At 39.5% G+C, this 17,331-nt stretch overlaps 1 protein-coding gene across 1 annotated transcript in view; it reads left to right on the top strand.

The window, feature by feature from the left end:
• The window catches only part of LOC122894081 (protein only RNase P catalytic subunit), a 150,953-nt gene extending 136,274 nt beyond the window's left edge, over positions 1–14,679 (top strand). The window contains exons 6-8 of the mRNA XM_044231430.1: positions 9,507–9,655; positions 12,875–13,070; positions 14,354–14,679. Coding sequence (XP_044087365.1) covers positions 9,507–9,655; positions 12,875–13,070; positions 14,354–14,485 — 477 coding nt within the window. The 3' untranslated portion in view covers positions 14,486–14,679. The remainder of the gene's footprint in view (positions 1–9,506; positions 9,656–12,874; positions 13,071–14,353) is intronic.
• Positions 14,680–17,331: the final 2,652 nt, after the last annotated feature.

The following is a 17,331-nucleotide window of genomic DNA, read 5'->3' as shown; positions in this document are numbered from 1 at the left end:
ACTCTAAATTGGGAGTCATTCATGCTCCTGTTTTCAATCCTTTGCTTTACCCCCATTGCCTTTAGGTGGGAAAAGATTCCTTATCACAGCTTACAAGGACCTTTGTGATCTGACCTCTATATTCATTCCGGCCTTTTTTCTGGCATTTCTCACTGTCATCCCACACTTCTGAGTGAACTGCATCTGACAGCTTGCAGTTCCTCGAATTCAGTGTACTTATAAAGACCTTCCACCTTCAACATGCTACTCCCATTCCTTGCCCAGATAATTCATCTGAAACCTCAGCTGTTGCTTCCTCCGTGGAGACTTCCTAGACTGCCCTCCCCACCCCCCATGTGATTTAAGTGCTCATCCCTTGTCCTCCCTCTTACCACTTGTTAAATTATATTACAGTCATTCGACCGCGAACTCCTGGAGGTTAGGGATGACTGTGTGTTTCTGTCTGTATCTCCAGTACCCCCTGCTATTGGCTGGCAGAGAAGTACTCTTTAATGGTTGATGAATGAACTGGAGTTTTCTCTGTGTCAGGCCACAGATTTAAGCATGTGTACATATGCACACACACGCGCGCACGCACACACACGTAAGTGCACATCCAAAAAAATCCCTGAATCTGATCGAGTCTCTAGATCCAACTACCAATTTATAAGAAAAACAGAGGACCAGAGAATATTTTACACGATACCATAGGGATGTAGTCAGCAAAATCTAAGGGTGGGAAATTCTGTTAGGACAAACAGCAACATTTCTTTACTACAATCAAGCAATTGCAATATATGGAGCCTTTTTAGATCCTCATATTTTTTGAAAACTAAAAAAAAAATGATGACTCAGATGCACACTGTGTATTTGATAATTTGATATTAAGGAATTATTGTTAATATTTTAGGATGATAATGACATTGTGCCTATTTTTTCTAAGGATCCTTATGTTTAGATGTACGTTCTGACATATTTATAGATGAAATGATATGATGTCTGGGATTTGTTTCAAAATAATCTGAAAGGGAGAATAATCTGGGTGGGGAGACAGATGAAATTGGACTGGCCTGCAGCTGATAGTTATCGAAGCTGGTGACAGACCCCCCAGCAGTTCATTATGCTATTTTACCTACTTTTGTTTGTATTTTTAGATTTCAGTAGTAAAACTTCTATTGTGGCAAAATGTACATAGTGCAAAATTTATGTTAACCAGATTTTTGTGTTTTTTAGTTTTTTGCTTATGTTCCAGTTACTCTATACCCATTAAATAATCTCATCCCCCAGCTCCTCCCCCTTGCAACCATTACATTTTCTGTCTATATGAATTTGACTACTCTAGGTACATCATATAACTGGAATTGTACAATATCTGTCATGTTTGGCTTAATGTCTTAACATAATGTTAACATAATGTCTTCTAGGTTTATCCATGTTATAGCATGTATCAGAATTTTTTTTTCCTTTTTAAGGCTGAATAATACTCTGTTGTATGCATTTACACATTTTGTTTATCCATCTGTTGCTGGGCATTTGGGTTGTTTCCAAAATTTTTCCAGAAAGTATCTGATTATGAGAATTCTTTTTTTTTTTTTTAAGATTTTATTTATTTATTTATTTATTTATTTGACAGAGAGAGATAGCTAGAGAGGGAACACAAGCAGGGGGAGTGGAAGAGGAAGAAGCAGGCCTCCCACCCAGCAGGGAGCCCAGCTGGGGGGACTCTGGGATCGTGAACTGAGCTGAAGGCAGATGCTTAATGACTGAGCCACCCAGGCACCCCTGGTAATGAGAATTCTTAATATAAGGTATATTGATTATAGTTACCTTGCTGAAGAACTGGCATAAAACTAATTTCTGTGACCATCAGATATTAAGGCTTAAGAGTTTTTAAAGATCTACAGTCCACACAACCCAGGAAGTGCCAGAGACTGCAGGCGGTGGGGTAAAAAGTTAAGAATAGGGAAAGGAAGTTACACTTGTTGTCTAGGATTGCTCAGAAAAGCTCTTGCCCTCATTGGCCTCTACCACCTCTCAGGCAGCTTTTCTACTTCCTGAGTATCCCTACAGTTATTTCTAACACCTATAGCCCTGCCAAATGTATTTTTACCCTAACTACCTTTCAGCAGTTTTGTGCCAAAAATAAGTGTGTCACTTACAAGTAAAACAAAAAACAAAGTTTTTATTTGTTCCTGCAGGAGAAAACCAAGTTAGAATGAAAGCCTAAACCAGAAAATGTTTGCATCAGATATTAGTCTGAAATTTGTTCTTACTCTTCTGGTTTTTGGAAAGTTACCCTTTAGACATCCTAAGGAGCAATGGCACGAAGAGATGTGAGATCTAATCTTAAGTTAGCCTTAAGGTACCCACAGAAAGTTCTGGAGTCAATGTGGAATTTTAGATATTCTCTAGAAGGAGCCATACTATTTGGTTTGTTCTACTATTTGGCTCAGATTCCAGACTCCTTAGACAAGCCCAGAACTATCCCTCCCATCTCACAGTTTCCCATGTTAGAACAATCCAGAGTGGATTGCAGCTTCTGTGGTCACGACTGCCCTGAACTCAAGAAAATTCTTCCTTATCGTTCTCATCTAAATATATTTCCTGCTTATAGTTTCAGGAGAGGATTGCCTTTTATACCTTCTTCTGGCTATCCAGTACACATTGGATATTTGTCCCATACCCCTTTGTCCTTAGAAGCCCTAGGGATGGTTTTTTTTTTTTAATAATTATTTTTAATTTATTTTTTCTTTTTTTAAAGATTTTATTTATTTATTGGACAGAGAGAGAGACAGCAAGAGAGGGAACACAAGCAGGGAGAGTGGGAGAGGGAGCTCAGCTCCTGCTGAGCAGGGAGCCTGATGCAGGGCTTGATCCAGGACCCTGGGATCATGACCCAAGTCAAAGGCAGCTGTTTAACAACTGAGCCATCCAGGTGTGCCAGAAGTCCCAGTTTCGGTTTTAAAGGTTTTGTTTTTTGTTGTTTTTGTTTACTTTTTATTTTGAGATAATCATAGATTCATTTGCAGATGTAAGAAATGGTGCATGGAGATTCCATGTATCTTTTACCTACTCTCCTCCAATGATAGCATCTTGGCAAACTGTATTATCACAACCAGAATATTGACCTTGATGCAGTCAAGATAGAGCGGTGTCCATCACCACAACATCCCTCCTATTTCCCTGTTACAGCCATACCTACTTCTTGCCTGACCTCATCAATCCAGGTTGTTGTGGTATCAATAATTTGTTCCTTTTTATTGTTGTTTAGTATTCTGTGATCTGAATGTACCAGTTTGTTTAACTCTTCATCTATTGAAGGACATCTGGATTGTTTACAGATTTTGGCTATTATGAATAAACATAACTAGTTAAACATTTGAGCACAAGTTTTTATGTAAACATAGTCTTCATTTCTCTGGGATAAATGCCCAGAAATACAATAACTCAATCGTGTGGTAGTTGCATATTTAGTTTTACAAGAAACTGCCAAACTGTTTTCTGGAGTGGCTGTACCATTTTAAATTCCCACCAGCGATATACGAATGATTCAGTATCTCAGCATTTGGTGTTATTACTATTTTTTTAGCCATTCTGATATATGTGTGGTGATACCTCATTGGGTTATAGTTTGCATTTCCCTGATGGCTAATAATATTGGATATTTTTTCATATGCTTGTATATCATGTATGTCTTCTTTAGTGCAAGGTGTTAGGCGTTCTTTTGTTTTGTTTTGTTTTTAAGTAAACTCCATCACCTTTGTGGAGCTGGAATTCACAACCCCAAGATCAAGATTCACATTCTCTGCCAACTGAGCCAGCCAGGTGCCCCAAAAGGACTTTGTTCATGTTTTATTTGGATAGTTTGCTTTTTTTAGCTGTTGAGTTTTCAGAGTTCTTTGTGTTCTAGAAACTTCTTTGTTGAGTATGTGGTTTGCAGGTATTATCTTCCAGTCTGTAACTTGTCTTTTTCATCTTTTTAACAGGGCCTTTCATAAAGCAGTTTTAATTTTGATAAAGTCCAATTTATCAATTTTTCCTTTTATAGACAGTGTCTAGATACCAAGTCTAAGAACTCTGTGTAACCTGTCATGACGATTTTTCTCCTAGGTTTTTTTCCTAAAACTATATAGCTGTATAATATTCGAGTCCATGGTCCATTTTGATTGAATTTTTTATATAAGGTATGAGATTTAAATAGAGGTTTATTATTTACTTGATGTCCAATTGCTTCAGCACCATTTGTTAAAAAGTTTATCTTTCCTTGGCATATTTGTGTGGGTCTGTTTCTGGGTCATCTGTTCTGTTCTGTTGATCTATGTGCCCATCCCTCTACCAATGTCTCAGAATTTAGATTACATTAGCTCTATAATAGGGCTTAAGATGAAGTAGACTGATTCTCCCCCCCCCTTTTTTTTTTCAAAATTGGTTTAGCTATTCTTCTTCCTTTGCCTTACCATAAAAGTTTATAATAATCCTGTCTATATATCTACCAAAAAATCTTGCTGGGATTTTGATAGGAATTGCTTTAAACACCCACATTTCAATTCGGAGAGATTTGACATTTTTACTGTCTAGAGTCTTCCAATCCATGAACATGGATGGTATTGTTCTCTTCTTCCATGTGCTTGCTGATTTTCTGACGAGGTCATTTGCCAGTTGTTGAAAGAGGAGTATTGAAGTCTCCAGCTGTAATTGTGGATTCGTCTATTTCACCTTTACATTCTATCATCTTTCTTTTCACATTTTTGCAGCTCTGTTGTTAATATTAATGTAACCTCTCTGGATTTGCTTTGATGAATAGTTTGCAGTAGTTTGCATAAGATTTAACTTATTCCATCCTTTAACTTTCCACCAGCCTATATTTGTATATGTGAAATGAGTTTCTTTTAGATAATATTAGCTGGGTCATGTTTTTTTACCCACTCTACCAGCCTTTTTTTTTTTTTAAGATTTTATTTATTTGACACAGAGAGAGGGATCACAAGTAGGCAGAACAGCAGGCAGAGAGAATGGGGAAAGCAGGCTCCCCACCAAGCAGAGAGCCCAATGTGTTGCTCCATCCCAGGACCCTGGGATCATGACCTGAGCCAAAGGCAGAGGCTTAACCCACTGAGCCACCCAGGCACCTCTACCAGGCTCTTTTAATTGGTATATTAAAATTCTTTATATTTTGGGGCACCTGGGTGGGTTGGATGGTTGAGTGAGTGTCTCTGCCTTTTGCTCAGGTCATGATCTCCACATCCTGGGATTGAGCCCCACGTCAGGCTCCCAGCTCAGCAGGGAGCTTGGTCTTCCCTTGCTTGTGCTCTCTTGTCTCTCAAGTAAATAAATAAAATCTTAAAAAAATATATTTCATGTTAGTATTGAAATGTTAAGATTTATACCTGCCATTTTATTTTTTGTTTTATTTTTCTTGCCTTCCTATGGGCTATGTGAACTTTTTATAGAATTCCACTTTGATGTACTTATAGTGGGTTTTTTATTTTATTTTTTAATCTATAGTATTTTTTTAGTGTATCTCTTTGTATAGCATTTTTCATGGCTGCTCCAGATACTAGATGTATGTATGTATACACACACACACACACACACACACAAAATATCAGTCTGCTGGTGTCATCATTGTAACAAGTTTTCTGTCTTGCCAGGTGGCCTCTTTCCTGGTCCTTTGGCTAGAAAAACGGGCCTTTCTTGGGCTCTTTTTGTCTGTACCCATGGACATTTCTGGATTTCTGGCTTCTTTAGCGCCAAGTCTAGGATATATGAGGCAAAAAAAAAATCCAGGGAACACACTGCCATGTCATTCATCATGCCCCCAGGTCCCTAGCCAGTCTGCTTTTTTCTCTCTACCTTCCACAGTGTTTTTTTTTAATTTCTCAAAAAAAATTTTTTTTTGCTTTATGGGGAAAATAGGCATAAATCTCATTTTATACTGTAATTTTTAAAAATTTTATTTTTAAGCAATCTTCACAGCCAACATGGAGCTAAAATTGACAACCCCAAGATCCAGAGTTGCCTGCTCCACCGACTGAGCCAGCCTGGCGCCCCTGTGCTGAATTTTATATCTTAAATGTGTTTGGAAACATTTTGATTTGGGGGAACATCAAACTTTCAAAGTCTTTCTGTGTATGTTTTGTATAATGGCTAGGGGTTTTTGTTGTAATTAGTGGCAGAGGTAGGAAAAGTAGATCTACTCCCATCTTCCTAGAAGTGGAACTCCCTCCCAGTTTTATTTTTGATCTAATGTAGAATTAAGGTAAATTTTCTTTTTCTTTACTGTTCTGAGTATACCTCTGACTCTGACCCAGCCCACTAGATCCAGCCTTGGAATTTACCCCAGAAGAAGTCTGCTCACAGCTAGACTCTTACAGAGTTTCAGGCCAGTACCTCTATTCTGTATACACATCTTTCTTTCCTGTGTCTTTCACTTACACTCCTTTGTTTGCATTGTTTCAGATAGAGAGCTGGTAGAGACCTCTAAACCACAAGATGGTGCCCCAGAGCAGTTCAAGCTAATCCTTTTCTGTTCTTCTCTGGCCCCTATTTTTAACTTAATATTAGCAAACTCAAGGCTGTTTATCTAAACCAGCGTATGGCTCTGAAGATCCAACTCTGTTTTTCTTTAAGCCACATCTTTCCAATTGCATGAAAATTTAAACAATCATTTAAAAAAAAGTTATTGTTTGAATTTTTTTTCCTATCTTTAATTTGGTGAGAATTCATATGGAAAATTTTAAAAGTAATTGTCATTCCTCTTAGTGAATCAAGTTGCCATTTTGTAATTGGGCTCACTGAAAATAATCCTAAAGGAAAGGAATATTATAGGGGTGCCTGGGTGGCTCACTCAGCTAAGCAGTTAAGCATCTGACTTCCTCTCAGGTCATGATCTCAGGGTTCTAGGATCTAGGATGGAGCCCTGCATCTACCTCCGTACTCAGCAGGAGTCTGCGTGTCCCTCCCATGTTCTCTCACTCTTTGCCTCTCCCCCTCCCCCTCCTCATGCTGTCTCTCTCTCAAATAAATAAAATCTTAAAAAAAAGAAAGAATGTTATGTGTGCATTCTGAAGGAGACGCACCTCTCTGAATGTCTTCTGAGGTATTTGAATCAGAGAGCCAAACTTCCTTACAGTATAGATGTTTGCTTTTGATTACTAGCCTAACTTTATTTTTTAATTTTTTTAATATTATTTATTTATTTGACAGAGAGAGACACAGCAAGAGAAGGAACACAAGCAGACAAGCAGTGGGAGTGGGAGAGGGAGAAGCAGGATTCCCACCGAGCAGGGAGCCCAATGTGGGGCTTGAACCCAGGACCTCGGGATCATGACCCAAGCTGAAGGCAGCTACCCAGGCGCCCTAGCCTAACTTTTTAGATGATGGCTTAAAGATTATATGAAAATGTATGGTTATTCCACTGGTAGATACATGTTAACAGTCTTCAGGTGGTAGGGTATGAGTGGTTGCTGCTTTGTCTTTCTTCTGGTCTGTATTTTTCAAGTTTCGATAATGAGCAACTTTTATGATAGATAAAAATAGATGTTGAGTATATTCGTCAGCTAAGCAGAAAATATTTATTAACCATCTAACAAATGTAGATTTAGCATATATATTTTCCTGGCCTTAATAGGCTCGCTAAAGACAGGGACCAGGTCTTTTTTTGTTTTGTTTTTTTGAGATTTTATTTATGTGAGAGAGAGAGAGAGAGAGAGAGCAAGGGGACTGGTGAGCAGAGACAGAGGGGGAACCAGATTTCCTGCTGAGCAGGGAGCCTGATGTAGGGCTCCATCCTAGGACCCCCGGGATCGTGACCTGAACCAAAGGCAGACTCTTACCCAACTGAGCCACGCAGGTGCCCCAGGGACCAGGTCTTTCAAAATTTTGTAGGCTAAGATACCTACCATGTGCCTTATACATAGAGAGACCTGGGAAACAACTGTTGAATGAACATAGAAGCCACTATTCCTACCTTTGAAGGAAGGAATTCTGTATTAGTGGTTATAAAGCTTTGGCTTTAGAGGCCTTACACTGGTCTTGATATACTTTTCTGCTTAAGTATTAGCACACATTCATTGGGCAAGTTGTGTCCACTCTGTCTTAATTCGAGAACAAATAATTAGGGATAATAAAAACAACTACAGTTTCCTAAAATAATAAAATTAGTAATGGGGTAGGATAGATGATTTAAATCCAAAGTATCAAACAGTAATATTAAAAATTTGACCCTAACTAAATTTATTCTTAGACTGTTAGAGAGTCTACACAGATATTATATACAATTTGTGCTAAAGCAATGTTTGACAACTGACCAAATAAATGATGAAGTTTTATTGATTAAAGAATTTTAAATAATATCCTAAAAAGCTTGAGAAGAAGTTAAGAGTTAAGGGAAGCTGGATTAAAATCAGTGCTTTTTACGGATGCCTGGGTGGCTTAGTCGGTTAATCGTCTGCCTTCAGCTCAGGTCATGTTCCCCAAGTCTGAGGATAGAGCCCCACATCAGGCTCCCTGCTGAGTGGGGAGCCTGCTTCTCCCTTTCCCATTGCCGCTACTCCTGCCTGACAGAGAGACAGATCTCTCTGTCAAATAAATAAATAAATTTTTTAAAAAATAATAATAATAAAGTCAGTGCCTTTTCCAACCAAGACTCAAGAATATTAATGATTTCTTCAGTGACTTTAATTCCTGATTTCATAGGCTCAGAAACTGTTGTAAAGAACTTCTATATTTCTGATACAATATTAATAGTTTAATTTTTCATTAAGTTTTATTTTACCTAGTAATATCCATTTATAGCTTAGTTTAGTAAGTTGTAAATAAAAGTAATCTATGGACTTCTTATGAAAGATTGAATATAAGCAAGCTTACCAAGTTACTAGATTTGCTAAAAATCCAGACTTTTAAGAGGCAATTATGTGCAAAGAAAATGGGTGGGAAGTAGAGAAAATGGGAGTAAATTCACTGAAAAGGAGCTAGAGAATAGAAATTGACTGATCTTTGAGTGGAAAAAAAGGATTTCAGTGAAAGGTAGCAGTCTCACCAGAATCATGGCATAGAAAAGTTGGCTGAAAAGACACAATCTAGTCCAGGCATATACAAACTGTATTTTAAAAAGAGAGAGAGAGAGAACCCTTTATTCAAGTGGAAACTTATGCAGAATATGATATATAAATATACAAAAGCTGAGATGTTTTGGTTGAAACAGGGTGGAGACTAAAACGCATCCTCCTTGAACCTCCCTCTGTCTATCCCAGTGGACTCTGTCATACACACTTGAAAAACAATTCATCCTGTCTTTGCTTAGAAATACCCCCAGACCCAGTGAAATATAGCCTGACTAGTAGGCAAGTGGTAGACATTTATTTGTAATAAGGAAACCTTTTCTTCAGGCTTACAAAGATACAAAATTATTTTAAGGAACATTTTTTCACCCCTTACCAGAAAAGAGTGTTTTACCATTGAGACTAGCAGCTGGAGGATCTACTCCACTTTGAGAGTCTTCCCTTGACTGTCTTTGTGTTTTCTAGCTCTTGGATGTGGTCTCCCAACTAGCCAAGCAGAATCTGCAGCTGCTGGTCCTGGGCCGAAAGCACATGCTAACACAGCACTCCAGGTGGAGAAAGGATGAGATGAAGAAGGTGCAGAAGCAAGCCAGCTGCTTCTTTGCCGACAACATGTAAGTACTGAAGGTACTAGGTGAATTACCCTAGGCCCAAGTCATCTGCTTGGTAGTTACCTATTTTTGCCATTTTTAAAGTACTCGTGTATGAATCCAAAAAAGGATTTGAGGCAGCTTACAAAAATACACTTTCTACAGCAGGATAAATTTAAATAGATGAGGAAATCAGGATAAAGGAGAACTAGGAGGAAGATAAAGTCAGAAGTAAGAGGAGTACACAGAATGCATGCTATAAGGTCCTACATAGATCATTCAACAGATATTTTATATAAATGAGCACCTTCAGTGTTCTTGGAAAACAGCAGTTGTTCACAAAGTCCCTGCCCCTTCTTGGGACTTAACATAAACAGGTAAACAAATAAAAAGATAATATAATTCCAGGCAGTGATCAATGTTAAGAAGACAGTATAGCAAAGTAAATAGGTAAGAAAGGATGAGTAAATAGGTAAGAAAGGGGGTGGGTCAGAGGGTAGGAGATGGGGTGGTCAGGAATAGCCTTTGAGAGAGGACAGATACAAAGAGAGGGAGTCACTTGAGAAAATAGGAGGGTGGATGGAAGAAAATACCAAGCCAAGGGAATGGCAGGTGTTCAAAAAGCCAGGGAGCCATGAGTGTGTTTGGCATGTTGGAAGACAGCTAACAGACCAGTGCAGATGAGCTGTAGCAGTGGGAAGAAAAGTGGTAGGTTCCAAGGTCAGGGAAAAGGCAGGGACCACAGTACAGAAGACCTTGTGGGCTCTGGCAGGCAAGCAGAGAACGTGGATTTTATTCTAACTATAAAGGGAATGCTGCCGTGAGTGTCTCAGGAAGCCAAAGGAACATGCTAAATAAGGTCAGTGACAAAATGGTACAGTGTCCATAAAGAAGAAAGCATCAGTCCGGAGGGGCACAGATCCTCAACAGAACATGTAAAGTTTTAAAATGCACATAGTTTTGGGGCACCTGGGTGGCTCAGTGGGTTAAAGCCTCTGCCTTCGGCTCAGGTCATGATCCCAGGGTCCTGGGATCGAGCCCTGCATCGGGCTCTCTGCTCAGCAGGGAGCCTGCTTCCTCCTCTCTGTCTGCCTGCCCCTCTGCCTACTTATGATCTCTCTCTCTCTCTCTGTCAATAAATAAATAAATAAAATCTTTAAAAAAAAATAAAATGCACATAGTTTTACATCTGATTTATGTGGTGACAAAAGTTTATTTCTTTTTTTTTTAAAGATTTTATTTATTTATTTGACAGAGAGAAATCACAAGTAGACAGAGAGGCAGGCAGAGAGAGAGAGAGGGAAGCAGGCTCCCTGCTGAGCAGAGAGCCCGATGCGGGACTCGATCCCAGGACTCCGAGACCATGACCTGAGCCGAAGGCAGTGACCCAACCCACTGAGCCACCCAGGCACCCCAAAAGTTTATTTCTAACCTTGCATGGATAATGTGTGTCCCTCAGCTGATCTAGGTTTCATTATACTGAATGTGATAGCTTCAGGATTTGTCAGTATTCCCCAAATTCTTTGTTCCTAAAAGGGTAAAATGGCTCCCAGTACATGGAGCAGGAGGCTAAGCCCTCATTCAGATCCCAAACCAATCCCTTTTATCTTTAGGTAAGTCCTTTTCCATACTCCGGAAAGGGTTGCTTCTCTGTCTCCCAAGAGCAGAAGACAACAATAACGTCCTTCACACCCTCGCTTTAGGCAACAGTGGGTAGACATGAGGAACACAGGCTTTAATTGGTCTGCCCAGTTTCAGAGCGTGGCCCTGCCACCTCCCATCCGGGAACGTATTTCCCATCTCTGGGTCTTCCCCATATGTAACCCCTACAGGGTTATCGTGAAGATTAAATGAGAGAATACCTGTAAATAATATATATAAAACTGTGGCAGGGCACCAAGTACATGAATCATATTTGTAGTGCTGTTATCATCACTATTCTTTTTCTTAGATGGAGGAATTTGATAAATGATAAATGGTAAAACCAAGGAGCTTGATGGAAATTGGTCTCATGCCTGGCTTGGGACTTGTATTTATTGTGTCCTTTCAAGTGACTTTCTGTGGTTTGGATTTGAATATCTAAGTTTTTAACCTTAATTCTGTTTTCCACTAACATGCCAAAGAAGTCTTTTCAGACGTATACTCCAGAGAACAGCATAGTGAATCCCCATGTAACTGTCACCCAGCTCCAATGATTACCATCATTTTTCTCATCTCATCCCATATAACCCCCTGCATTTTTTTTCTCTTCCTCTTTTTCCTAGAGATTTTTAAGGCAGATAGATTCCAGTCATTTATCGTTTCATTTGAAATAGTTTGTTATAAAATAAACATCAAATGGTCCCATTTTGGGTCATTTGGATCAAGGCATAAGACCTAGCCCATGCTGCAGTCCGAGTCTCCTGAGCCAAGGCAGCCCCTGCTGTTCTCACAGAGCGTGAGGGTCCGTTGGAGAGTCTGAGTCACAGTCTCTTCTCAAAGTAGGAGATGCCTTTGGGTGTGGATCTGGGTGACTTCCCAGAAGCTGCTATGAGATGCCAGTTTTAGCTTTAAGGCAGCCCATTATTTTTGGTAGCTTTGCTGCAGGAAAGTGTCATCCTGTCCTATTAATATTATGAACATTTTTCGCATTTGAGTGAGGAAAGGGAAAGGAAGTAAGGGCGTGCTCTCTGGTGACTAAGGCAAATGGGCACAACACCCAGGGCACCCAGAGAACAAAGTTTGGAATGTGAAGAGATAATTATTGTTAGAATTTCCCATTTTAGTGGAAGAGCCCAATTGAGCCAGTTGAGCATTTGCATTCCCTTCCCCTTAGCTTTCCATTTTTTGTTCTAGATAGTGCTTTCTACTAACAAAAGACTTGGAGGTGGTTGGTTTATAAGCATCACTGGGATTATGTCACTTAAGAATAAGAGCACTGGGATACCTGGATGGCTCAATGGGTTAAGCATCTGCCTTCAGCTCAGATCATGATCCCAGGGTCCTGGGCTCCTCCTTTGCAGGGGGTAAGGGGTGTTTCCTGCTCATCAGGGAGTTTGCTTGTCCCTCTCCCTCTGCCCCCATCCAGCTTGTGCACTCACTCTCTGTCTCTCATATAAATAACTAAATAAGATCTAAAAAAAAAAAAGAATGCAGACCACCTCTGAGGAAAGCAGAATAAGAAGTAAGAATCATGGTTAAGAATGGTATCCTCTGCCTCTCTGGGGCTGTGCTTGATTGTCTTCTTTCTCCTGCCTGGCTCAGCTCAGAGGATGATCCGTTCCTTCTATATGCCACACTACACTCGGGGAACCACTGCAAGTTCATCACAAAAGATCTGATGCGGGACCACAAGGCCTGTCTGCGTGATGCCAAGACCCAGCGCCTCTTCTTCAAGTGGCAGCAGGGACATCAGCTAGCAATTATTAATAGGCTTACAAGTTCAAAAATAACCTTTCAGGTATGTTATCTGTTCTCCATATAATGTCAACAAAGGATGGTATAGTCAAAGAATGTTGCGACTCATTGGAGGTTTTAATTGCTTGATTTTTCTCAGCTTTAGGTTGGTACTTGGAATTAGCCAGTTCCTGGAAACAGAAAGTTTGCCAGGGCAAAAGTTTTCATAGATCAGCCCCACATTAATTGACATAGTGAAAACATCTGCAGTGTCATCAGTTGTGACTTCAATTATGTCACTGATTATAACTTGTTCTTTATTTTCATACATGTTTTTTATTTTCCTGATATTTGCAGTAGCTGAACCTTTCTTATCCTTTATGCTTCATCATATTTCTGCTAAGCAACTCCTTTTTCCTATTAATCCACTTCTGCAGCATGGTCTCAGCTGAGTTCTCCTTTGATTCTAGTTTAGATTCCTGCAAATTTAAGGAATGTCTCTGGGTGAAAGTGAAGGGAGAAAATCCAAAGGCGAGTTGTTATAGAAAAATACACTAGTGAATGATAAATGTGGTCCAGTGGTCAAAAAACATATAAAACAAAAGATCTATACAAATAATCAAGACTATAGGAAATGATACAGGATGACTGGCTTGGTTTTCTCAACAACAAAAAATTACAAGAATAGAGATGAAAAGTAAAGCTCTATTTAAAATTAAGAGATAATTTAGTAATAACCTAATTTTAACTGTTGTTCAAAAAATCAACTGTAAAATATGTGTATGCACATGTAATACTTGGGGAAATGTGACTAGTAGATATCTGATGAAAAGGAATTAACTCTTAAGTGTAATAATAGTATTGAACTTATATTTATAAAATGGATCTTATCTCTTAAAGGTACATATTGACTATTACAGAAGAAGTGATACAATATCTGAGATTTGCTTCACAGTAATCTTCGGGGGTGGTAGGATGAAATAAATTTAGCCATGTGTTGATAATGGTTGAAGCTGGGTGGTACCTGGGAGTTCATCATACCATTTCTCTACGTTTGCGTATATGAAATTTTTCTCTCACATGGAAAACTGATAAAGATAAGTAAAGGGATATTATCGCCTATAAATGTAGTAATACTCCTACAGAGAATCTTTAACCTCAAAAATGAACCCACCCCCAAAAAAGGAACCCCTAATACTAGGGTTCATCTTCATAGAGCTAGTTGCTCTTGTTAAGTAAGAGAGAATAATCCTGAAGCAAACGAGAAGTTATCAGAAAAGAAAGGGAAATGGCCAGGTAACCCCTCAGTGTTGTTCTCAATGTTTGGTTCCCTTTTAAATTCAACAGCATATCCCCAGTTACAACACAGTGGTGCAGACAACTGGAGACTCATGGCACATACCTTATGATGAAGACACGGTGGAAAGATACTCCTATGAAGTGCCAACCAAATGGCTGTGCCTTCACCGTAAGACGTAAAGACTCTACCCCATGCTGAACTAGTGTGTGGGTGCCCTCTGGTTGGCATCAGAGCTCTTCGGTCGATGCTTATTCAGAGCAGTGCTCCTACATGCACAGTGGCAGGAGCCACTTTGTCCTGTTTGGTCCCGTTGGTTTGCATGTCAACAAATTGACCTTTTTTGGATTAAATAAAACATAATATCTTTTCATAACCAGTAGCATTTGTTTTTGGAGACTGAATCCATACTTAGGGAACTCAAGGCAGAATGAAGCCTACATTTCTCCTGGTGGGCCAGCTACCCCACTTAACCTGGACAACAAGTGCTTCCCATATCCATTTTGCTACTCCTGACCTCACCTTCCAAGTCCCCCAATAGCAGAATCGATGCATCGAGGCCTAGGCTGCTCATGTTGTTTCTAAACCCCTTCTCCCATTTCTGGTATTATCTCATCCTGTACAGATTTTCTCCTACTCACATTGAATCACTTAATGTCCTCTGTGATAAACTGGCCAAGATATCAGAAGCTTATTGGCAAGTTTTACTTACCACCCAATGATTTGGGTTGGAGGAAAAGGAGCAGTTCATTCTCTTTAGCCTCTGGTCATTTGCTTTTCATTCTATAATGCCTTTTTCAGATTAGTTCAATGTTTTGTGAACACTATTAACTCTATTGCTCAGCATATGAGACTTCTTTAAAGGATGCAGTTTTTTTTTCATTTAATCAAGTTTGACTTAGTTTAACAAGTCATAACTTTTCATATTTGCCTCTGTTTTACCTACTTGCCAGCAAGCTTACACCTCACTGAACCTTGATTTTAACTGGAAATATTCATGTCCCAATACTTTATGTTCTTTACTCAGTCATACATACTTACTGTATGGTTTAATATTCAGGAATAGGCCAAACCAATCTGTGGTGATAAAAATCACAATAGTAGTTTTCTGAGGCAAGGGCATGAGAGAACTTTCTGGAGAGTGATAGAAAGTTCTATATATTTATCTAGATGATGCTAACTTAGGTGTATGTGTATATTAGTCAAAATTTATCACACTAAATACTTAAAGTGGATGCATTTACATCAATATGTCAAAAAATGTTAACATTAAAAAGATAATTATCTAGGGATGCCTGGGTGGCTCAGTCAGTTGAGCTTCTGGCTCTTGGTTTGGGTTCAGGTCATGATCTCCTGGGTCATGGGATTGAGCCCTATGTCTGACTCCTCACTCAGCAGGGAGTCTGCTTGAAGATTCTTCCTCTCCTCCCTATTTGCTTGCACATACTCTGTCTCTTTAGAGCTCTATAAATAGATAAATTTTTTCTTAAGATTTTGTTTGAGAGAGAGAGAGAGACAACGGAGAAGCAGAGAAAGCAGCAGAGGGAGAAGAAGACTCCTCCCTGAGCAGGGAGTCTGATGTGGGGCTAAATCCCAGGACCCTGGGAACAATGACCTGAGCCGAAGGCAGACAGACAGTTAACTGACTAAGTCACCCAGGTGCCCTAATAGATGAATCTTTTTTAAAAAGAATTATTTACATGAAATAAACAAGTAAATTACCTCATTTACATAAAGCCATATACACAATTGTTAAGTAGGGCATGTAGTATGCAGAGAGAGACTATCCAGGAAAAACTCAGGAGGGGATGTTTCATCTCCTTATCCATTTACTGGATCCTACACTGCTGCACACCTAGACAAAATAGCTCTCCAGGGAAGTGCTTAATAAATTGATAATACTGAAGATGCTAAGGGTCAGAAGTTCTCTTAATCCAATCTGGTTATCTTCTACATTTCACAAACTACATACTTAGAAAGCTGTGCTTTCAGAGAATTAACCTTTTTCTAAAGGAACTATCCTAGTTTTAGGAAAAATTTTTGAAAAGAAGAAAGCATTTGTTAACTAAACTTCTCTAGAAGACTAATGCAAAGCCCTTATAAGGAGCACGTGGAGAATGGGGGAGGATACAAAAGGAATCCTGGAATGTTAAGAGTAGGAGTGATCCTTGAAGACCATAAAATCCATCGGTAGCATTTTATAGAGGAAGGACAGACCCAGAAAGATGGAAGGGCTAGTTAGGGGAGGGGACCCACAGCTAGTTAGGTTTCAACCATAACCCACCTTCCCTGATTCCCACCCAAATACTCATTCTTCTTCACACTGATTTAGGCTAGAGTAGTTCATAAAAACTCAGACAGACTGAACGGTAGAGTACCCAGTATTTAGATTCAGGAACTCTGTTAGCCACATAAAAGAAAGGGGGCAGGGCACCTGGGTGGCTTAGTGGGTTAAAGCCTCTGCCTTCAGCTCAGGTCATGGTCCCAGGGTCCTGGGATCGAGGCTCACATCGGGCTCTCTGCTCAGCTGGGAGCCTGTTTCCTCCTCTCTCTCTGACTGCCTCTCTGCCTACTTGTGATCTCTCTCTCTCTCTCTCTGTCAAATAAATAAATAAAATCTTTAAAAAAGAAAAAAAAAAGAAAGAAAGAAAGAAACGGGGCAGATTGAGAGCAAAGAAAAAAGGGAGTACCTCTTTAAAGGGTCCACATCTGTAAAATGGCTCATTGGTGTAGAAAATTGGGTAGGGAAATTACATTATTTTTTAACACTTTAATACTGTTCAATAAAACTCTGGGAAGCAGAGTTGGTTAAACCTCTTGGTTTCGGCTCAGATCGAGATCCTGAGATCCTGAGATGGAGCCCTGTTCAGCAAGGGGCTGCTTGAGATCTCTCTCCTTCTTCCTCTGCCCTTCCCCCTTGTGCTCTCTCTCGTGCGCTCTCTTTCTCTTTCTCGCTCTCAAATACATAAATCTTAAATACATACATACACACAAACAAACAAACCCTGGGGCTCCTGGCTGGCTCAGT

This window comes from Neovison vison, chromosome 13, assembly GCF_020171115.1.
Source record: "Neovison vison isolate M4711 chromosome 13, ASM_NN_V1, whole genome shotgun sequence".
In the NCBI taxonomy this organism is placed as follows: domain Eukaryota; kingdom Metazoa; phylum Chordata; class Mammalia; order Carnivora; family Mustelidae; genus Neogale; species Neogale vison.
The sequence above is the reverse complement of the archived record's forward strand: the minus strand, read 5'-3'. Positions and strand labels throughout refer to the sequence as shown.